Genomic DNA, 24,534 nt, shown 5'->3' on the forward strand with positions numbered 1-24,534 from the left:
TTGGTAGATGAATAACTTGCGTTCAAAATCCTTTTCAATCTCACCCGTGCCTCAACACACAACTGTTGAGCAGGAGAACCTGCCAGACTTGGAGTTGTGGAAAACTCTTGGCAAAGTCTGCTCAGTTGACCTCACACACGTGTAAGAATAATAATTTAATTGTAGCCTTTTGCACTGATTTTTTTTCTCCTATAGGAATGTATCTGTGAAGAGGTTTCAAGATTGTCTGTCCAAGGCAAAATTATATGTTTTAAGGAAAGGCAATTGATACAATTAGAAATGGTTCATGTTTTAATGTCTTGATAAACTTAGTCTAAGATGAACCTTTTATCATACAAAATTGTATTCCCATTTATCCCTGAAAGGTTTGTAACAAATACATGAATTTAATATGCCAGGAGTGTATTAGGAAAAATTCTCCCCCAATATATATATATATATATATATATGTGTGTGTGTGTGTGTGTATATGTATATATATATATATATATATATATATATATATATATATATATAGGCTATATATTTATTTGAAAGATGCACAGGCTGATATTCAAATTCATAACCCAAGAATGGTTTAGTTGTTATAGCCTAAATGAGTGTTATTTAAAATGAGTTATGCTTGTAATTTTAAATTGGGGACGATTTCAAATCCGAGGTCTTTTTCATATAGGCCTACTTAAATTCCGGTTTATAATGACTTCAGCCGATTCTGCCTACTTTTCGATGAAATAATCCTAAAAGAAGTCGTCATAAATCAAGAAAACATTATTAACTGCACACTCATTTTCTCTGATTCTTTTAAATTGCGATTGGAAACGTTTTCATCGTCACACTGCACAGACATGCATTATTCTCCAAGCTGCGTTCTGAATTCAAGGATATATGGGAGGATTAGATGGGGAGTTTATTCGTTCCACAGGGCAATTAATGATCAGTCCAGCAAAATGATTCTTTGTTTAGGGATGTTTTTTTTCTCGTTCTCTATAGCCTGACGGAATGGGGAAGAAAAGACGCTTGTTATTTGACAGTTTTTTACTCTTTGCTTTGAAAGTGTCATTCATTTTCGCCTTGTTCAAATCCGCTATTTTTAGGTGGTGAGTTATGTGCCAGGCTGCCAGCGTTGTATATCGTTGGTATAGACTCCATATGAGCAGCTAAATAGAAATAATACGCAGAGTGCAAGCATGCTCACTTGCCAATATTGGATTAACCTGTAAAATGACAACAAAACGTGTCCGACATTTAGTAGGTGTTTTATCATAATCTATGTGCTAATCGAATGAAGCGCTCATGATACCAAGCGATGCGCGGTCAAGTGTGTGTTGAGTTAGTTAATGGCTTATGTGATGCGCATGCCGAGAGCCCTTTGAGCTCGAAAGTCAGGGTCAGCCTTTTTCTCTAATTAAGCGTTAACAATCATTAAAATATAGGCCTACTGCATTCAGTGACGAAACATGTAATTCTGCTGTCAAACCTGATTATTAGTATTTTCTTTAAAAAAAAGAAAAAAAAAGTAGTCCGTGTATTTTGGAAACGTTTCAGATTCCAGCGAGAATAAAGAGTCCCATAGTGAGACTTACCGCTTCCTCTCTCTCTTTCTCCAAAACAAATGGTCTGTCAATTTCTTTATTACAGTAGCATACCGCCTAATAATAAAATAACAAATAAAAATAATTCATATTTAAATAGGACTTCTAAATAATAATAATGGTTTCTTATTTATTTTTGGGGCGACATTCAAAACTGCGTGCAATTAAACCATATTTAAGCCACACTTTATTTAATGAAGATCACCGCATCATGCACTAATAAATCAGTTAACAATTAATCTGAGCAGATATGAAAAAGGGTATTGGTTTAGTAGGCTATTCAGAATAACGCCTTGATAACAATTTATCAACGCCATGCAATTAGCCTAGAATCCCATCAAAGTCCATCAGCCTATTAGCCTGCTATTGTTGAAAATGAAACCGTTGAAACGATTTCGAATGTTTCGAAATAAAATCGCACATGCCAGATGTTGATCTTAGTGTTTAAACTCGGGTTAAACTCAAGTAAGATGCGGTGTAGCTAAATGAGATAATTGGGTGCAGCGCGGTTTATGTGCTCCAACTAATTCGCAGTAAAATGTATATGATGTAGTAGAAAGTTATCTGCGTAATTTACTACTAGCGGTAAGGAAACTTTGAAAGTCTTTTTTGTAAGTTTATTCAGCATTTCTAAATATATTTCCCCTAAAACCGTCTTAATTTGAAATGTAATTTAATTAAGCTATTCATCAGATTTGTTAAATCCAACTACTTTATAGGTCGTTACTAATTTCTAGTTTAGCATATTGTATTTTAGTATTTGGCTACTTACGGCTGGAAAGCTTAAATTAATTATTTGGGGTTTTTTGTCTACACAATATAACATAAATAAGCTACACGTTAATGCATGTAGGCTATTGTTATTCTTTGAACACAACAGTAATAGTAATATTTCATATTAATATAGTCTAATATTATTAGCCTAATTGTTTGAAACATTGATGAAAACATGAAACATAGGAACAATGAAAAGCATAAAACAATCAGCATTGTAGCCAAGCTATTTAAAAAAAAAAAAATCACTTTAACGTGTCGGCTGCCTATTGATCGCCTTTTGTATTTGACGAAGGTAAAACCTCATGTTGAAGGTGTTTGTGCTTTGTGGAACCTATAGCCTACGCACGCATGGTGGTGATAGAGTAGGAGATGAATGTATAAAAAACGAATGTTTTGCGGATAAGGCCTAAACTTCAAGGGGAATATGGGACACTTCTAAGTCTTAGACCAGTCTTCCATGTGGTATTTATCAAGTTTAATATTAATCTCAGTGAATAATCGAACTGATAATAAAGCGCATCATCATGCAATCAAGCTTAAATAGACATGTCACTAAAAGAAAGAAAAATATAATTTTATGCTTACTACTACATTTTAATAATTAGCAACCAAACATTTTAAAGGTCAAATAGGTTACTTTATCTACCAGACATTTGACGCTGACCCACCCGGACGAATGATAAAAACTTTAGACAAAAAAATATATATATTTATAGCGGACTAGCCTAATTTAGTAACTACAAAAAGTAATTATTTTTCCCCCCGCTAATGGAACAAAAACTAATGATTTCGGAACAGATAGCCATTAATCTGCTTGTTAAATCGAATGAGGTTAATTCACTGTAAAATGGCCATCTCCAAATTCCAGCTCACCGTTTCTCCACCATTATTTCCCTCCTGTTCCATTGGACAACATATTTTGGTTATTTCCCTTCCTGCGTTTCCCATTGGTCGCTCTGGGTTTGACAAACAGTAAGAGGGTTGCCCTTAACGCTTCGAAAAAAAGTTTTCCAGAAGTGAATATCAATCAGAGAGAACTCAACGACAGAAAAAGAGACGTAGAGAAGTTGGACGGAGACGCAAAACATCGAGATATATTAACAAACTAACTTCTCGGAAAAGATATTCAGCTAAAGTCTCATCGTTGGGAATGGGTTCTTTTATTTTTAAGCCTTTAAAGGGCATACATTAGACTTGGGTTTGGATTACCGTCGTCACCGGAGACCTAAATCCACCCGATATAAACATTTTGCGCGTGCGGCATTCCTGCGCCTGCCGCCCGGACGGAGTTTCTATTTGTCCTCCGTTGGATTTGCAGTGGGAGAGATGAGTGACAGGAGACGATCCGCTGCCGCGCTGAGTTCACGAGCGCACGCCTTTTCGGTAGAAGCCCTGATCGGGACAAACAAGAAGCGGAAGCTCCGGGGCTGGGAAGAAAAAGAACTGGAGCTGTCTATGGAGAGCCTCGCGAGCAACGAACAGTTGGGAGACGGCGAGGATCCAGCGAATTGTCTGGATATCGATCCGGGTTAGTGAATGATGACATGGCAAACTGAACCATGCACTCCGTAAACATCCCATAATAACTTTTGACCGCATTTACAAACTAACGTTTTGCACTGGACTAAAATGTTGCGACAATTGCAGGCCTATGCAGTTGGCCCAAACATCACTTTAATTCTATAAAGCAATATTTAATTATAATAGCCTATGAAACAGCAAACTGTGTTTTTTATTCTTAAATTGCTTTGCGCAAACTAGCTAAATATGACGTTTTTTATGTCGGGGAAATAATAAAAAAGAAAAATTCATACTAGAAATTCATACTAGACAATTGAATACAACAACCGTGTAGAACTGTTCCACCAAGAAAAGTTTTTGTTCTTTAATTCAGACTAAGATGCAAGTGAATGAAAATTTGGTGATGCATAAATAGCCTATCTACCAATAGCCTCGATGTGAGGGCCTAACAATTGTTAAATCGTGGTCTTATGTTGTATTAGGCCTATGTCAACAAAAGAGTATATATTATACAAATTAATTGGAAACATGAACGTAGAGTTTAAAACTACTCTGCAGATGTCAGTTTATACATGCCAACCCGTCTCCAGATAAAAGACAAAAGATAAGCGCTCTTGTGAGTTCACGCGAACATGCGCTCGAGCACATACTGTTACTGTGTGTGTGTGTGTGTGTGTGTGTATTTCTCGGTTTCATCGCTGTAGTTCAACTGTTGCAACGTTAGTCATCACTTCATTAGTCTCGCTTCAGGAACATTTGCCATTAGGCAGACCATTAAGTTCCGCACAACATCAGGCTGCTGACTGATCATTCTGATATTGACGCCGGATAAATATGACTGTTCACCGCACTTTTTAAAAATAATGCTGAGCACAGACAAAAGTTAGTTAGGCTATACTGAAACAAAAGAGCAGCTTTGTTTCAGAGGAGGAAAACAATTGCAACAGGTGAGTAGCATCGCAATAAATTTCATTTTATTAAACTGTCAGACAGCTTTTTAGTAGGCTGCTTTTTTATAGGCAAATGAACAAGATCTGAATTGATCTCTGAGATTACGCGTTACAGGTTAACAGTCACATAAGGCCTGATTGTGTCCATAACGTATAGGCTGTATTCAAAGAAAATGTTGTCAATTAAAGCAAAAATAATTAAACATCGTTTATTTCATGTCGAGTTGTAAACCATTGATGCAATTACACGAAAATCCCCCAAATATGTGTATGCTTATATACCTTTAAACGTGGACTTATATTATGTACAGGTTGCATGGTAGATGTTTTGATTCAGATTCAAAAGATTTAAATTATATAACATATTTAAAGCATTTTCTCTCTAACTTAACGGCTTCATGTTCTCATTTAACCAAACAGAGAGTTCATGAACAGAACATCTTTGTTGATACACGACCAATGGGAATAGGCCTAGTTGGTGATACAAAGCGGATTATAATAATAATAAATAAAAAAACTCAACAACAATAGCTACATTGTTTCAATTAATTACGTGGGACAATAGTTTCAGTTAATCTAAATACATTGATCACGATATTATCTTGCCTACGCCAAGCGCATATACAGATGAATTGCTCATCTGTTCGAGGCTGATGTCCTAAACAGACACGGATGACATGATTCTGATTTGAGTCAGTTTTTACGTTCTTCCGACTCAGTGAACACTAATGGAAACATTTCTACGTCTTTGAGAAACAACATATAGTTCTAGGAAGATCCCATCTTGATTAAATTACAGAGGGAAAAATGACTCATTTTTATTTTTTTTAAAACGCATTTCAAAATCTTTTTAGACATTGGAGTGAAGTCTTATTAGTGGAGCAGGTTGCCAAGGGGGAATCAACAAGAAGCTTTTATGTTTTTAATAATTCGTAAAATGAAATAATTTGTAATAAATAATTAACCAATCAGTTTTTGACCCCAAATCAGTCTGGCACCTTACAGCACCTTACGTGCCGTTTCCATCTTGGTCACCTTGAAAAATTGGAATTTTATTGCTTATTGTGCTTTTCACAACCTAAGACAACGTTTGCAATAAATAAATAAATAAACAAATAAAATAATGCGATATTTCATTTCATGAATCATACTTTAAGACAGGATTTTCTGAGTGACATCAACTATAGTAAGAAGTATATGAAATTTAATGAACACATTACTTTCAAATTGGACCATTGTGCATGGTTTTGATGTCAAAATCTCGGATTATTTGCATTCTGTTTTTATTCAATACTTAAAAATAAATATTGAAATTCTTCAATAAATGGCATACTGAATATTGCTAAAGTCTGCCCTTGTTAGATTTTTGTAGTTTTTTCTGAATGTCGTTCGATGTCAATCAAAACACATTTTTACCCTTCGCTTGCATAATTCCCAGAGAGACAAAGTCAAAATGAAAGACGACAGATGTGTACATTTAAAGGGAGTCTTAATCTTTAATCTTTATTTTTATTACCTCCCTCTTACACGAGACTGAATGAAGTCCAGCAGAAACAGGTGGTTCTGTTCCTGGTGGATTGGGTTACTCTGCAATTTCATGCTTAGTTCGCCTCCGTCCCATAAAAAAAAAATAAAAAAATAGGTCAATTATAACTAAGTCAAAAGAAGACAAAAATGAATGTGTTTATGGCAAAGTGTTGTGCTGCGGTATTAACGGGCAGACGAAAATATGAATCTGCTATTATTAGTATATGCTATAATACTAAATTATGTTTTTGCATTTGCTTCATTACGTCAACTTATGCCGTTTCCATTGCATTTTTATATGCATTGACTATAGTCTTAAATTATTCCTCCGGGAAAGTTGACTTATTTGTCAGCAGTGTTATAATGTCCAGGGTAAATGTGAAGTTTTGTTGTCTTATTTTGAAACTATCCTTTGTAGTGTGTGCAGCTGCCTGACGCTGGTAGCTGCATTCTTGTTGTGTTGTAATTCTGGCAGAGGGCATTAGTCTTGTGCAATGTCTCATTGACAGCAGCTCAGGAACGACAGCACATTGACGGGTTTAAAAGGAGCTGAGGGCATGCGTGCAGCCTGAGAGATTCGCATGAAAGAGACGATGGGGTTCATTACTGTAATTACGCTGATTGAATCTCTCATGAGGTTGATGAAAAGTCTGACTCTCTCTGACTCGGGCTCTGGGGCCCCGCGGCCTCGGAGGGTTCTGTGCAAGGGGTGATGGCGGTCTGTCCTGGGCTGCTGTTCAGTCTCTCTGCAGCTTGTACGCTTGCACAGCCTCATTTGCATGACAAGTGCAGCCAAAACAATCCACCTCGTTTCAATGAGCCTGTGAAGGTTGCGTGATCATCTGAAGAATAAAATCTGTACTAAATAATAGCCTAAATCGATTTCTTGTGAGTTTTCTGTTTAACTCATTCACACTCACCATGATTTGCATCCGAAGCAAGGCCTGAAATATCTCTACTTTTACGTTTGTCTTTAATCTTAATTAATCATCCCTATCGTAGGCTAACGTGCGCACACGTTTGGTAATTTAAAAGGTTTTTTTTAAGTGCATGCTTTTTGTTGTGGTAGGCTAGTTCTAATATAAACAATTTCGTTTTAAACCGCTTTAAATGCTTAAGTCAGACTACAAATAGCTAATTTAGATCCTGCGCAACAGCAAAGAAAAAGGGCATACATTTCTTGCGATCAAAAAACGCAACGATATAACTTTTATTTTCATAAGTCTAATTTTTAACCAACAATCTTCTATTCGTTCTGTGATTATTATAATTACAATAGGCCTAGTTTTGTCGTTGGAAAAAATAATTAGTCTGTTGCTACATCATCATGCGATTCATTTTCAGAAAACAAAAATAAATATTCGGCTGCCAATGTGCTGAATCAGAGTTTCCACATTATTTTTTTTTTTTTCATTTAACATTCAAAGGCCCTTGATTGTCTGAGTGAATCCAAGACGTTATCCTTTACGGCTGCAGGTGATCTGAATCTGATCATGTGGTTCTGCCGCTCAATATTGTCAACGGGCCTCCCGAGGGCTCCTTCCTGCTGCTGGCGTTTATAATGATTTGATTTGCCCGGTGTAGATTCGGAGGCCAGCCCGGGCTCTGACGGAGAGGGTCTGGCGGAGAGGACGTCCTGCTCGTTCGGCTCCCCGGCGGACCTGACCCCTGCCGCCTGCGACCCTTCACCCTCAGCCTCTATGGAGGAGATCCAGGTGGAGCTGCAGTGCGCTGACTTGTGGAAACGCTTCCACGACATTGGTACAGAAATGATCATCACAAAGGCAGGAAGGTAAACCTTTTATGATAAAGTCAGACAGTAGCAGCATTTATTTTATTCATATGTAACCAAATTTAAACAAAGATAACCCCTTTTTTTACACCTTGGCATAATTGTTGGCAAAAATAGTTTTGCATAATAATTTATTAGTATTTCTTTTATAAACAAGCAGTTAAATCACTTAAAAAAATAGACCTAATGAATAAATCAGTGTTGTGTAACCAACACGCAGCAAGCCATTTTTTTTTTGCCACGAGCCAAAAGAAAACCATTAAACAAAAAGGTCATTATTATTGTTATTATTATTAGTTATATTTAATTAGTCTATGTTTTTACGAGTTAGAGATTTCATTGTGTTTTTCAAAATTAATTATATTTTTGGCTAATTCCTCATTTTACACTTCAAAAGCAAAGGTTTTTATAGGTTGAAGACTTTTTTGAAAATACACACTGAAGTTGTGTACTAGCGTCGTTTCAACGTGCAAGGAACGTATTTAAATATTTGTACTTGATGGTTAGGCCTACACAACTTGACATTTTAATATATATATATATATATATATATATATACACACATACATACATACATACATACATACATACATACATATATATATTCAGTTAAACAGAAAAATCAACTTGACATTTTTAATTAAAAATGTATTAAAACAGCTATTACATTTCAATTCTAGTCATTTTATTTACCAGTATTAAAATTCGAACTTTTGTCATTGACCCATAGGCCTACAAGCACTATACTCCCCCCCCCCCCCCCCAAATAAACTCAAGGTAACATAGCATTGTTTGGCAAAAGGATGTGACTGCGCGCGGGGACTGAAAACACACTGTTTTGAGGCGCTAATGTGTTACACATGGGGGCAGCGGTCACAAATCACAAACCACAACCTATAGCAACCTATTCCACTACATTACTCAACCCTATAACGGTGGGCGAAACGACACAACAACAACAACTGTTTCTAATTAATACATTTGAAATATGCTTTTCGTTTTCTTGCTCTTTTAACCGAGCATATAACTTAACCTGCACAGTTCACAGTAAGACCTTTCGCCCCCTTTTTTTTCTTCTCAGGGGGATTGCCAGGTATTTCCGTGCCATTTTTACACTTTACGATCAAACCAACATGATAATATGTCTCCATTTATTGGCGTAATTCCTTGTTTTAAAACACAGGGTAAACGTGTACTTACTTCCTGACTGCACTGGGAGGCTGTAAAGTAGCTTAGTAATAGAACTCTGTTTTGGCTTATAGCTAAAAAAAGAAAAAGAAAAAATGGACCTCGTTAAACGAGCCCATGATGCCAATTATTATACATCTTATTTAAATAGATTTTTTTTTAAAACATTATTGTGCAAACATTTCGTTAATTATTTACCCAATTTACGGATAATTTAAAATGTGCTTTGGTAGACGTAAAAAAGATATTTCTAGGAAAAAATGTGGATCTAAATTCCAAAACTAGCATTAGCCTATAGATATTTCTCACTCAATAACATTTGATATATTGCTTGGGCCTGTTTTCATCATCAATAGAACCTTTCTTCTGATTTTTCGCACTGCTGTAAGTATAGCAATATTTCTTTGGAACAGTAAACATTTTTTTTTTTTTTTGCACCAGAGCCCTTTATCAAACAAAGTTACTTGTGTCCAAACTATTTAACATTTTATAGCCTACTATAGGCTCCTCGTTTGTATATGTTTAGTCAAAAATGGAGCCTGAAATAATAATTCCTCTGATTTGAACACATGTAACACAACTTCATGAATAGCCCCGTGTATTTTATGCCCTGCTAATAATAACCCTATAAATTTAGAGGTGTATGGGGGTGGAAGTGAGCGACCAGACACTTTTCTCTCATTATGAACAAAGAGATTTATGACCTTAAAATGAAAAGACAAAGAAGTTGCTTTTGAAGTGTAAAATGAGAAATTAGCCCAAAATGTCTTTTTAGACATGGCCCCTTTGTTCAGTTTAGCTTGTTTGAACTTTTTATGGACATTTCTGAGTTCTTTGATTTGTCTGCTATTCTTTCTTTTATACATCCTTTTAATTTACCAAAATGTATCTGAATCCTGCTATTACCTGCTAATGGTCAGCAAGTCGTGATACTTTCAAAAATAATAATTGCAATAATTATTTTATTCCATGTTTTTTCATCTGTTTTATGCTTTTGTTGGTGTCAGACTGGTATATTTCAATATATTAGACATCACTGTAACACATGCTATTTTTTTCACACATCTTATTTACATTAACTTTGCTTTTTGTATCAATATTTGTATTCTCTTAAAACTAATAATTGTCAATGGCATCACTGTTTATGCAATTGGACTTGTTCAATGAACACATGCAATAATTTAAATTATTTTCTGTTTCAGGAGAATGTTCCCTGCTATGAGAGTTAAAATCGTCGGACTGGATCCACATCAGCAGTATTACATTGCCATGGACATTGTACCAGTGGACAACAAGAGATACAGGTAAGCACAGAGAGTGTAGCTCTGTTAGCATGCAGTGAGTAAAGAGGAAAATAACTAATTTGACTGGACATTTGTCTATAAACTGGAAACCTGAACCCTCTTGAAATGGGGTGGGAGATTTACATGAATATGCAACACTGACGGCAATCCTGACAGAGTTGCCGTATCAGCCTTGAAGGTGGTGTAATGTATCCCTGTGATTTTGCTCTCACCATGACAACTTTCCATCACACATGCTTACAGAAAAGCTTTACTTGAATACAACTAAAGCCTGCATGCATGTACGGCTTGCTGTCCTTTCCATAATTACATGTGCCATGTTTCATTACAAGTTTTTTTAAGTCTTCCCAAATTAAGTTGATTTTTATTTAAATGAGGCATAATGAATAGCTTAGCTCTCCTTGTTTCTTCCTACAATTAATCAATAAACGCATCTGATTTCTGTTTATATTCAGTGAAACTATTTGAGTTGTGTTTATGCTTTAGTCCCATGTTTGAAAACGGATCTGGAAATGACTGAAATCAGAATGTAGATTAGAGGCAAAAGAGGATAGATAAGTTAGATAAAATGTGTTTCTGTTTTTCAATAATTTTCTGCTACAATACAGCAAAACCCAATATTTTCTCATATTTCTATATTTTATACTTTTGAAAGGCAATGATAAAAACAACAACAATACAAAACACTGTGGATGTTACTATGTTAATTACTGTACATTGTGACACTTAAGTGGACAACACGATAATCTTCCAGTTCATTTTAACTTAGATTAATGTAATCATTTACTGAAAATAAAACCACAGCCATTCGAGGACTGGCCCTGAAGACAGCCATTTAGAGCCCCCAAATATCATGGAGGATTTTAGAAGCCAAAAGATCTTGTAAAATTAAATAGGATTTTCTTCCTGGCTGGGGAATTTACCACAAGGCTTTGCTAGCGGAGCAAAGAGCTGTCACTGGAATGCCTCATGTGTCTCGAGGGCTCGGGTCTGGAAACGCAGGCTTTATTGGAATTTACTCACTTTACTTAGGCGCACTGCCCTTTTTAAGGGACATAGAGTTTGTACTAGACTTGTTAAATCTTTCTTTACGTGTTACTTGAATTACTGTACTCTTTAATGTGGGCATTCGGTATGGCTTATATTTGAGAGAAGAAGTAGGAAAATGCGGAGCGGCCCAGATCTTTGGATCCTTGTTGGAGGCTCTCTCTATAGCTAAATTCACAAATATCAGGCATGCCTGTTATCTTATTTCATATTTGCATATAATACACACAATAAACGCACATGGTGCAGACTCAACTTGAGCACATGCTCTGGTCCACACTTCAGGGTATCTTACTCTGTCAGTAAAGTAACCCGATAAATGACTTGGTCTATTTGCTGCTGTGTTGTGTGTATGAGAAAGCACAAGCATATCTGTAATGAACTACTAGAAAAATTGGCATGTGCAGATTAGTTTTTAACCTGGTTATTTTGCTTCTATACTTGACTGATGGGGCCTTACATTAATAATAACGCCATTTTTGCCCCCCCCCCCCCCCCCATCATCTAAATGTATGTAAATACTTTTGCATGTGTACAGTGTACTGCATGTGTTAAATATTGCTGGACTCTAATGGGCAGTCGCTCCACCATCTGTCCAAAAAGGTGTCACATAAAGTTGGATCTTTATTGATTGTGCTAGTGCCAGATGGCAGATTTATGAAAGATGAAAGAGCGCTAATCAAATTTCCAGTCCTTTTTGGTCTTAGGTTTCCCTTTTCTTTAACACTTTCCCTGCTACATAGAGCATAACCCTAAACAGCACTCCAAACAGGAAATTACAAAAACGCCTGGCACTATATGCGTATGTGTGCAAGGGACAGCCGACGTGTGAGTGTTTGTGTTAAAGCACACATGTTTTTGTACAGATATATATGCCCTTGACTTTATCAATAAAACTTTAGATCCAACAGATTAATACCTGTGAATGTGCGTGGGGTGCACGTGTGTTCATGTCCGCAGTAGTGGGGTGCTCTGGGAGAGAATAAGACAGACACAGAGGATGTTTAATGCTGCCAAGCAATAACAAAAAGGGGCCAAATGAGAGTTTTGTCCATATTTGAGAGATGGGTGATGAATCTGGCAGAGGCGACGCAGTTAAGCACTTTCAACTGTGTGCATGGCCTGAACTAAAGGCATCCAGCTGTGTCTCAGCCAGCTGAGGGAATGCCCTGCAAATAACACTTTAGGAATGCCTAAAAACACATGTATCAGAATGTTCTTAATGCTTAACATTAATTATGTTAATGTACTTTTACATACCATTTATTATTATTTGCAGTCCAAAACAGGTTCAATAGGATATTATGCTTATCTTGAATTTGTAATAGTCTGTTTGACAGACATCCAAAATTTGGATGTGAGAGCACATGAGTAATTTTACGGAAATAATAACACTCATGGGCTGCTGCAACAGAGTATCATGAAAGTCATGTGCATTTTTTTTTTTGCAGGTATGTGTATCACAGCTCAAAGTGGATGGTGGCGGGAAACGCAGATTCCCCAGTGCCGCCCAGGGTCTATATCCACCCGGATTCACTGGCTTCAGGAGACACCTGGATGAGACAAGTGGTCAGCTTTGACAAACTCAAACTCACCAACAATGAGCTGGATGATCAAGGCCATGTGAGTGCACATTTGATTACAATGGATGATGTCAGTATTTATATATATTACATACATGCTACCGTTTAAAAGTTTGGGGTCAGTCAGATCTTTTTTTTTTTTTTTAAGAAATTAATTCTTCCCGTCAACAAGGGGACATTAAATGTATCAAATGTGACAGTAAAGACATTTATGTAGACATCTATTCAAAAACAAATGCTGTTCTTTTGAACTTTCTTTTTATCAAAGAATCTTGAAAAAAATGGGTTCCACAAAAATATTATATATATATAATATATAATTATATATATTAATATTAGCAGTTCTTAACATTGATAATAACAAGAAATATCTTTTGAGCAGCAAATCAGCATATTAGGATCATGTGACACTAAAGACTGGAGGTAATGATGCCTCCAGGAATAAATTATATTTTAAAATACATTCAAAAAGAAAACTGTAATTCACAACATTTGATCAAATTTATGTAGCCTTGATGTGCATAATATACTTAAATCTTACTGACCCATGCATATGATTACTAATAAAAAAGATAAAGCCACCAAATGCAATATCTGCACTTTAAATGTCAGCGTTTGAGTTAGAAGACTTTGCATACACCTGCTTATCCACATTTCTGTATTCATAACATGCACTAGTTGATAAATATAACAACCCCCATTTCCCCCAAAGACATCTGTATATTCTCTCAAGCAAGAAAACCATTATTCAGTGTATTCTCTGAAGCACTGGCAAAACTGGAAAAAGAATGATTTGAATGTACTTGACTGATATTCCCCATGCGTCAGTGCTGAACAACAGCTGAATACAGCGCAATTTAAGTGCATGTTATTGTTTGGAAATGTATTTATCCCCCCCCCCCAACATATATGAATTGTTTTCAAGTATGTCCTCCAGATCTTTGGTTTTTGTGTCCAGTGCATCTTTCCTCACTGTTCGAGTGTGCCTGTGTTGTGCCTGGCTCTGGTTTGCAGCATTGTGCTGAGGGAGTGAGTGCACAGGGATGGTTTTATTATCAGACCATCAGATGACACTCTCATCCCCAGCACGTTTTGTTGGGTTGTCTTGGTTATGTATCATCGTAGTGATAGTGACTTTGAGAAATGAGGTGATACGTCCAACTCTATCCAGAATAATGAGACCCACAAGATAAATGTGCTTAATTTGCTCAGGATGGTTTTAAAGGCTTAGCCCTCATGTTTTGTGTTAATGTTTCCTCATGTTTTGGGATTGACTGTGTTTGGGGTCCCAGAGAACCCTGTGTATAAATATAAAAACAATATTAGGAATTTTGAAAAGAGCTATTATTGTCCAGTTGGATTATTTTAACTCTCTTATTCAAAACGCAGCTGGCAGATATTATTCAAACCGAATCCCTGCTTTACCATAAGGTTGACATTCACTCAAATGTGATTGTTATGCAGTTTAGTATAACATGTTTTTGCTTGGGGTCTGTAAGCTTATGATTTTTAATTAATTAAACTTAATTTCATAGCATGCAAACAATTAAAATGTGAATGTCATCCTGATAGCTTTCTATATAATCAATAGCAAATTTTTTCAACATAAAGCAATGATTTTGTCAATATTTTATCTATTTATATCTATTATTAATTTCCTTGAAGCAGATCAATAATGTTGTTTTGATTAATGTGATCATCCACTTTTAATGCATCTGCCCATGACCAGTGGAATGGTGCTGTAAAGTCAGCAGAGAGAGGAAGTATAGAATAATTGCACGTGACATGCTGCGTATTCCTTACCAAAAGATACAGTGTATCTGTATTTTAGATGCAGGGTTGGTGTGGGTAAAATAGTTGCCTTAGGCCACGTCTGCAAAGTTCGCTGCTCTACTGGCATCTCCTCTGCATATGGGGCTGTTTTGACTCGAGTCACTGATGCTATCACTCGAGGATTCTGACAAATGTAATAACATATGGGTGTTATAACTGCAGCAGGCTGGTGTTTTTTCAGGAAGAGGAGAGGGGACTTTTCTTATACCACAACCTCGTAAAGAGAGACTTTATTTTTTGTTCGCCTGGAGGGCGAGCGAGGGCCGGAACTGAAGTTAACCCTGGAACGTCCTGTGTGGGACCTCGCCGCCGTGGAATATATGAACCCCACGTTCCTCCTCCTGACCAAAAATAATTTTGATTGCAGTTTCATCGCAAAGAGGATTTAAATATTATTGGTGTAGAATAAGGGCCTGCTTCTACTTCAATATTAGAATAAATGTGTATATACACTACCGTTCAAAAGTTTGGGGTCGGTACGATTTTAAATACTTTTAAAAGAATTCTCTTCTGCTAACCATGGCTGCGCTTATTTGATTAAAAATACAACAAAAATCAGTTATAGTATTAAATATTATTCCAGTGTAAATCAGCTGTTTTCTGTGTGAATATATAGTAAAGTGTAATTTATTCCTGTGATCAAAGCTGAATTTTCAGCATCACCAGTGTCAGTGTCTTCAGTGTCAAAATGATCCTTCACAAATCAGTATAATATGAGGATTTGATGCTCAAGAAACATTTATTATTATTATCAATGTTGAAACAGTTGTTGGTCTGTCAGTTGTACAGTTTTTTTTGTTTTTTTTTTGGATTCTTTGATGAATAGGGTTAGGGTTAGAATCTTTTGTAACATTATAAATGTCTTTACTGTCACTTTCGATCAAATTAATTATTCCTTGATAAATAAAAGTATTGATTTCTTTCCTCCAAAAAATAAAAATAAAATTCTCACTGACCCCAAACCTTTGAACGGTAGTGTATATATAAACTAAAATTGTATATATATATATACATACACATACACAAAAAAATTATATGATCAATAAGTTATGACAACATGTTTTTACATTGCTTTAACTCGTCAAAATAAGTTAAGCAATTTTCAACTTTTTTTTATAAATTACGCAAGATTAAATTAATTTTTTAATTAGTCAGTTTAATGTAATTTTAGTTTAAATGACTTAAACATCAAAGTTGATTGTACTTAAATTTAAGGCCGGAACCTTTTTTTACAATATATATATATAATATATATGTGTGTGTGTGTATGTATGTGTTAATAAATAAATAAATATATATATATATATATATATATGTATGTGTGTGTGTGTGTGTGTGTGTGGATGTATGTGTATGTATATATATACACACACACACACACACGTATACACACTTATTTTATACAATGTAATTCTAAAATTCTAATAGTGTGTGTGTGTGTGTGTGTTTGCGTTTGTATGTGTATATATGTATTGTACATACACAACTTTTGAAACTTTAGTTGTCATTTGTTGTTTGATCAGCAAACTGTAACTTTGTCAACTCCTAATGTTTCATTTTTGTGCTACGATATCACCTTGAAAAATTCCTTTTTGGCCCCAGACAATGTTCTCAATCCTGAATATCTCTGATCTGTGGAATTACAGCAGTGTGGCTTTGAACACTTCCTCTCTATGTAGTCGGTCTTCATTGAGCTGGTGTTGTCTGGCCTTGGGCAGCATTGGGCTCTCCTGGGCTGTGCAATGTGCATTTAGATTGGATAGAAGGGGGAGCTGGAATATTAAATTTACTGTCATCAAGCTGTTTTGCAAAGGCCTCTCTTCTCTTGCCTGACCTCCTCGGTTGCGGTGGACCCAGGAGACGCACACTGACACTGGGAGTAATTAGAAACAGACTAAGGGCCTGAGGGAAGGCTACAGCCTCCATGCTCTGACGCCAACACATCGGTGTGAGATACTCACCCTCGAGCTGGCCTGATTCATATCTCATCAACATGTGTACACACTGTGATACAGCATGTTCTCATATTGGTCCAAGCAGCTTTGATATTCACAGCCTCATTATGCCACTGACATTTAATCCATACAGCTGTGTAAATGCACTCTTGTGGTTGTGGCAGAGTAGTTGATGATATAACTCTCTTTTTATTTCTAGATCATCCTGCACTCGATGCACAAGTATCAGCCCCGTGTCCACGTGATCCGAAAAGACTTCAGCAGCGAGCTTTCTCCAACCAAACCTGTTCCTACAGGGGAAGGAGTAAAGACGTTCAGCTTCCCAGAGACCGTCTTCACTACGGTCACAGCCTACCAGAACCAACAGGTCCATTACTGACTGTCAGTGTACAGCACCACTGAGACTATGAAATGCATAGTTCAGGTCTTAATTGGCATAATACAACTTAACAACTAAAGATGTGTTAAATTATAGCCAATAATTAATTTCACGTTATGTTCAATATAAAAATTATAATATCACTAAAACAAACACTAAAATCAATTGTTTTATATTATACAAGTGAATTTAGGCATCACAACATTATAATTTTCTGTGTGATAAATGGAAATACATTTTTAGATTTGCTAAAGATTACATTAAATTATTAGTTTGTTAAAAAAGATTAACCTTAAGTGAGTGTTAATATATATAAAATATTCCAATAAATAAATAAAAATCTCTATTTTGACCACTAAATAATATAGTGCTACTATTTTGTGCATCCCAAAATAAAACCACGTGTTGCATCAGTTTTAGAAGGAAAACGTTAAAAAAAGACTTTTTGTTATATGTTTATTATTAAATTGATATGATGAATATGTGTTTGCATTGTCTGGATGTCAAAATAATATTAAATGAGTCTGTTTTGGACTTCTTCTCTTATAACAGATTACCCGTCTAAAGATTGACCGCAACCCCTTTGCCAAAGGATTCCGGGACTCGGGGAGAAACAGGTAGATTTTCAGGAAATCTTACCCTTGCTCTGTATTGTCCATGCTGTGTGTGCAAATACACACATATCTCGGCAGTGTCCTTTCATATGGTTATGAACCCCAGGAGATCCCTCCTAATTCCACGTCCTGCTACATTAAAATCACTCCCTCATTCAGCTGCCAAGAAAACCTGGTCGATCTGTGATAAAGCGTTCTGATTGAGGGCAACGGAAAGAAAAATGCCTCTTTCCTTTTCTCGCTTTTTCAACTCCCTTCCCTCAATCTCGCCAACCCTTTCACTCGCCTTTCTTTCCCTCTCGCTGTATTTCCATGCACTTCCCTGCTCCGTCTATATAAGATGCGAGTCAGAATACTGCGAGAAAGTCTGAGACAGACCCTCAGCACATGAAAGCACACTTCCATCTGGAGAGTATTATCGCCACAGATATTTGAGACATCTTTTTTCATTTTTCAAACAATAGACTGCCTGATTTATGAACTAGCGTTAGATTTTCATTGCAGAAAAATAGAGATGAAAAGATTATTCAGGAGTAAGAAAATCTATATAGAAACTGATCTTGCCCTCTCAATAAAAATGGTAAAAATTTGGTATACAACAAAACAGTTGATCTGTCACAAAGTAATCACAGTTTCATTTATGCACTGAATCCTTCTCATCCTGGTTTCCAAACCGCAGATTAAGTTGTAATGCCAGCTTTTGATGATCGGTGGAATCAGTTATGCTCAACCAAGATATAAATCAATATTTTAGTTGTGATATTAATGGGAAAAATCTGTCATTTGGTGAGCAGTATTTGGATTCAGTCTCAGCCAGTGCTCGAGTCATTAGAGCGTCTCACTAACAAGCAGAAAGGAGTAGAGAATTACTGCCTGTTAAGCCGCACGGCGAGGGCTGATGCAGGGAGCGCTGCAAAGAGGAGTAAATCACACAGGAAGGGGACCCATGTACAGAGATGAAACATCACCAAGATTTATGTGCACAGTAAAAACCTGCTCTTTTTATGGGCTCCAGTTTCCTCAAACTCCCCTTCTCTTTTTCTCCCTTTTTTCTCATGTGCATAATCTGACCGTCTCACCTGTTTTCTCTGCCATTTCACGTCTCTTCTTCCGGCTTTCTCTGTCACTATCTCTTGTGCAGGACTGGGTTGGAGGCAATAATGGAGACATATGCTTTCTGGAGACCTCCAGTGAGGACGCTGACGTTTGAGGACTTCACGAACATGCAGAAACAGCAAGGTATGTGCATGGTCCCTGTGACTGGAGATGTTTATAACATGCCTACTTGAATAACAGAGGCTTTGCATTTCAAAATATTGCTTCATAAATCATCTTTAAAGTTACTGTGTGGCCACAATAATCACATACCACAGAGGATTTATGAATGACTCTAAGCTTGTATAGGGAGCTCTGCACTGGGTGGGACGAGTTGGACAAAAATGTACTTGTACATCTGTTTGACAGATCAAATGTTATTTCACTTCCTCAGTCCCTTAAAAGAACAGTTCAACCTAAAACCATATTATAGCTTTATATGAAAAAGAGGCCAAAATGCATTCATTATATAAAAAAACATATATATTTAAATATTCAAAATGTAACATTAATTACTAAAAGTCAGTAGTAGTGATTTAAAAATAAAATAATTCAGTCGGATCTTTTTCAATCTGCTCACTAATCGAAATGATCCAGTTCTCCAGTTCAACTCAAGAAACTGGCTAAGCGCACTATTTGAGCGGCGTAAACACAAATTAATAATAAAATTAAAAGAAATATCTGATCGTCCTCCATAACGCAGTCACTATTTACATCTAATATCGTCTGTAAACTGTTGCGTTACCAATGTAATGACTGACGCATTTATATTACATTCCAAAGAGGTTTATTATCAGCCTCAGTGATCCAGTAAAGTAGTATCCAGGACCATTTATAAATTATCAGTAAATAACATCATAAATTTCAGCCTGTTTCTCACACAGAGCTATTGTATGACTTCAGAAGACTTGACATATAGCACACAAGGTGTTTCGACCACTTTTAAAATACTTTTAAGTTATTTTTGTGTCTATCTTTTTATTAATGATGACGGATTGAATTATTCAAAAGTAAAAGTCCTCCTGTGAATTTTGCTGTGACGGATGTCTGATTGCTAAAATCATCTCTTTAGCTCAGTCTCTTACTCATAGCTAGTTATTGCCCAGATGATCAAATGCTGATGTAACTATTTTTTTCTCTCGTCATAAGGTCAGAGTAATGTGAGCATGGTATTTTGTCTGAGTAGACATCTGTTTGTCATCACAAACTTCTCGAAACTGATTAAATGTTAATTAAAGTTCTCGCACGGTTCGTCGTGTACTCTCCCTCCCCCTCCACCTCCACCCCCACCCCCGCAGCCCAAACCGATTGCCCTCAAGAAGTACATGCAGATCTATTGGAGTAATTAGTTGTTCTTGAAGCACTGCTGAAGCCTCTCTCACCCAGCCTGACAACAGGGGGAAAACATGACATCACCACGAGGTCGTCTTTCCCTTAGCCAACAGAACAGAACCACGTTGAGTGAACCAGAAATCGACTCGGCTGTATTATCGAACGCATATGGAGCTGGCCCAAGCCTCAGCCAAGAGAGTTCTGAATTATTTAGTTTCTTACCCGTTCCGAGCCATAGACCAGACTACATTTTCAAAACAACAAACTGAGTGCTGGCCAATTTCTCATTAATAAAGAAATATGTGGTAGATATCCCACCGGTATCATTCAGTTCCATGTGTTTAACTTATTCACTGTTAATATGTGCCAGTGATTTGTTTCCCCTCTATGAACATATGCCCAAATGCTGCATGTCATACTGAGAGAAAAAGGCCAGTGTTCTGTTGACCAGACATGCATATTTTCAAACTCAAGCCAAATTTGAATTCAACATTTGTCACAGTATCCCTGAGATGGTTTTAGCTGACAAGACATGTAATGGGATTTTCATACTGTGCTTAACCTCTGGTTATCGCCTCTTTAAACCCTGCTTTTAACCCCAACTTCTCACAAAGTGTGTGAATTTCGGTGCCAGATGCATACAGTGTGAAACAATGCTGTACAATGCAGCATTTGCCTCATTAAATATTGTATCATATTGTATAGTCAGATATACTTTTACACACTGTATTTTGTTTTCGATGTTTAAGGGAAAATCAAAATGTAAATGACAGAAAATGTGTTTGTTGGAGTGAAGAAGAGTGTTTTATTGTTATACTCATGGTCTGAAGTTTATTGAGGTCAAACTGAATGGCACAATCAGGCATATATGAGCCCAACTGAAGTGCAAGAGTGAGGCAAGCCATTATTTAAACAGGCTGCATACTGTGTTCGTCCAATCAATCATACTGACAACGTAAGTCTGCAAAGAAGAAAGTCAGTTCGGGTTCTGTTAGTTCAGTTTTTAGAATGATCTGGGGATTACAGTTTTAACTATAAGAAATACCTTAAAGAGATTGTTCACCTAAAAATGAAAATTCTTCATTTTGTTCTCATTTACTCACCCTCATGTTGTTCCAAACCTGTATGACTTTCTTTACTCTGTGGAACACAAAAGAAGATATTTTAAAGAACTATTTCTGTCCATACAATGAATGTGTCCAAAACACCCCACTGGCTTTCATTGTATGGACAAAAAACACTGACATTTCACAATATCTTCTTTTGTGTTCCACAGAATAAAGTCATACAGGTTTGGAACAACATGAGGGTGAGTAAATTATCCCTTTAAAAAAAACTCAGGCAATTTTAAAGTTTGAAGATTTTTGTTATGTAGAATAGCACCGTGGAGATGCGCTCCATTATGGGTTAATTTGTGGCACTTGTTGCCAGGTTTGAACAGGCCTCTCTTGTAACCAGATGAAATGCTCTCCCTAAGGAGCCACAGCGACTGCTTGTGATCCATGGGATGAAATAAGAGATACGCTCTGTGTGATTGTTGGACAGTGCGTGTGTTTTCAGAGCTGGCTCTGTCTCACCGTTCTCCTCTTGAGTGTGCACTTATTCTTCATGCATAGGAACGTGTATCCACAGTGTGTCTTTGGGGTTTGGATGTTTCTGAATGTTTGCTGACTGTGTTTTTCAGGAGGGAGCACTGGCACCTCTCCCACTACCTCCAGCACTGGCACTCCATCTCCCTCCGGTGCGACACACCTTCTCTCCCCGTCCTGTTCCCCTCCTACTTTCCATCTGGCACCCAACACCTTCAATGTGGGCTGCAGGGAGAGCCAGCTGTGTAACCTGGGCTTGTCCGAGTACCCCGCATGTGCCAGAAGCAACATGGCCGCCCTGCAGGGCTACGGAGGACTAGCCGACGGCTCCTACGGCCGCCTCCAGACCACAGGAGGCACTGTAACCTCCGCCCAGGCTTCTGATTCCTTCTTGCCTCAGAGGACTTCCTCTCTCATCGCTGCAGGAATGCAGGGAGGGGCTCACGCCTCATTGGCTGCTGGTAACAGCAGCGGTTGCAGCGGCGGGGGTAAAATGGATGCGTATGGAAGTCAGCTGGCCTCTTTTCCCGCATCCCAGCTACAGTACGTCATGCAGGCAGGGGCGAGCTCCGCCTCTGGGTCATCAGCTTCATCCAGCTCATCCCCGTCCTCCGCGCATATGTTCTCTGGGAGCCATCATCACGTGCAGCAGAGCACATACAACGCTTTTTCCCTTCACAATCCCTACAACCTGTACGGATACAACTTCCCAGCATCACCGCGCCTGGCTGCCAGCCCAGAGAAGCCTCAGGGTGGCTTACTGTGCTCTTCCTCCTCTGCCGGAGCATTTGCTGAACGTCAATACCTGTCCAACAGCGGCATGGACAGTATGCACATGATCAGCAACCCCGCGGGCAGCCAACAGGGGGCCGGCAGCTGTGACGGCCGCCAGTATGGCTCCTCTTCACAGATGTCCATGCACATGGTTTGAAGTGCTTGGAAAATGTTAAATAAACCAAAAACAGATAAAAACACTAACAGCTGCTGCAATTTTTTGCTCAGCGTTACAGGGTTTTCAGAGTTTTATTATTCAAAATGTCTGATATTTTGGCATGAGCATTTCACCATCATGATATTGGAGACAACAGCCGTTCAATGTGCACTTATTGTCATCTCATTGCCATATAACTCATCAGACTATAATGGAGTTAAAGTGTTACCTGTGTTCATCTCTTACATAATATGCCGTCAAAAGCAAATGGATATACAAGCTAAAAATGACTCTTCAAACTCGACTGTTGTTGTTGCTGACCCGCCGACCTCAACGATGTGCAAAACTGAACTAAGTCAAATGAGGTCCGATTTTTAGAAGATGGATTCTGGTGAGGATTCATATTTGGTGCAATAATAACAGCAATAATGGACCCATAACTGTCCAACATTAACAGAGACATCAGCCAGAACTAAACATATCCTCAAAACTGTGACGAATAAATGTTGTCAGTATGACGTTTTTGTTGTTGATAATAATATACAATGCTTGTCATAGAGGTTGCGATACGATGTTGGAAACCGACGGACTCTCTCAGGATGGCAAAGTTAAATCCTCCTGTAATAACAGGGTCTCTGTGTGTTTCTGACAATTTGTTACTGAAATGCTGAACCTTTGCCTATTGGTTTGGAAATGGCTTAACCATATCCTGAGTGGAACATAAACATATAAACAATAGTGAATGCACGTAAAGCACATAGGTTTTAAATTGTTGTGTGGATAAAAACCATAGGAAGACAAGGTAATTAAGGTATATGCTTTGGAGTGTTTGTAAATGAATATATTTAAATGCTAAGCAATTCTATGGCCAGTGTATGTTGAATTAAAACCAGTGTGGGAGGAATGAACAAATGTTGTTTTAGGCTTTTGAGGCTGTAAATACAAGTGCCAAGCACATAAAGCTCATTAAATAAACATTATAAGTTCTCTTTATGTTTCCTGAAAAAAAAACAAGCATGTTTTGTGGCTTTTGGTTGTGGTTTTGAAATATCATGCAGTATATATGATGGATCAGAAATCGGAAATCATCACAGATCAAAATATGGACCTACAAAAGTGAATATTTATGTAGCCTATATATTTGAATAGTTTAATAAATTAAAAATGTGTTAATCCATACATGTATTTTCATACAGAAAGCAAGAGGATCTAAATGAAGTTCTAATCCTCACAATCTGAAAACCATTACTAGTCCTACAAAAAAAGCTTTTACTAATCAAATGCAAATCTATCTCATGCCCTCTTATTTTCCCCTTTATTATAATCATGGGCTTGAGATAAAGAGAAACTGAAAATAATTATTTGAAAGTCAATATGTGTAAAAACAAAAGGATTGATCCTGCTGTTCTCTTTGATATAAAGAAGAAAGAGAAGACCATGTGGCTCAAATTCATCCTTTTCACTGTGGTGATGCATATAAATATGGCACCTGTTTAAAGAGATCGAATGGGGGCAAGAGGGAGTG

General features: G+C 37.2%; 1 protein-coding gene across 1 annotated transcript; it reads left to right on the forward strand.

Annotated features, from left to right (window-relative positions):
- The first annotated feature begins 3,121 nt into the window (after positions 1-3,121).
- Positions 3,122-23,998, forward strand: tbx15 (T-box transcription factor 15). The gene is made up of 8 exons (XM_056241512.1): positions 3,122-3,897; positions 7,952-8,159; positions 10,550-10,651; positions 13,150-13,321; positions 17,269-17,436; positions 18,001-18,065; positions 19,204-19,301; positions 22,174-23,998. The coding sequence occupies exons 1-8, from the start codon at positions 3,696-3,698 to the stop codon at positions 23,007-23,009; spliced, it is 1,851 nt and encodes a 616-aa protein (XP_056097487.1). The 5' UTR covers positions 3,122-3,695; the 3' UTR covers positions 23,010-23,998.
- The last annotated feature ends 536 nt before the right edge of the window (positions 23,999-24,534 follow it).

Source organism: Rhinichthys klamathensis, unplaced genomic scaffold (genome assembly GCF_029890125.1).
Source record: "Rhinichthys klamathensis goyatoka isolate OS25496 unplaced genomic scaffold, OSU_Roscu_1.1 h1tg000021l_1, whole genome shotgun sequence".
Classification (NCBI taxonomy): Eukaryota; Metazoa; Chordata; class Actinopteri; order Cypriniformes; family Leuciscidae; genus Rhinichthys; species Rhinichthys klamathensis.

Coding starts and splice junctions, on each gene's coding strand:
- tbx15 (XM_056241512.1), top strand. CDS start 3,696: ATGAGTGACAGGAGACGATCCGCTGCCGCGCTGAGTTCACGAGCGCAC. Junction 3,898..7,951: donor TTGTCTGGATATCGATCCGG/GTTAGTGAATGA, acceptor TGCCCGGTGTAG/ATTCGGAGGCCAGCCCGGGC. Junction 17,437..18,000: donor CAGCCTACCAGAACCAACAG/GTCCATTACTGA, acceptor CTCTTATAACAG/ATTACCCGTCTAAAGATTGA.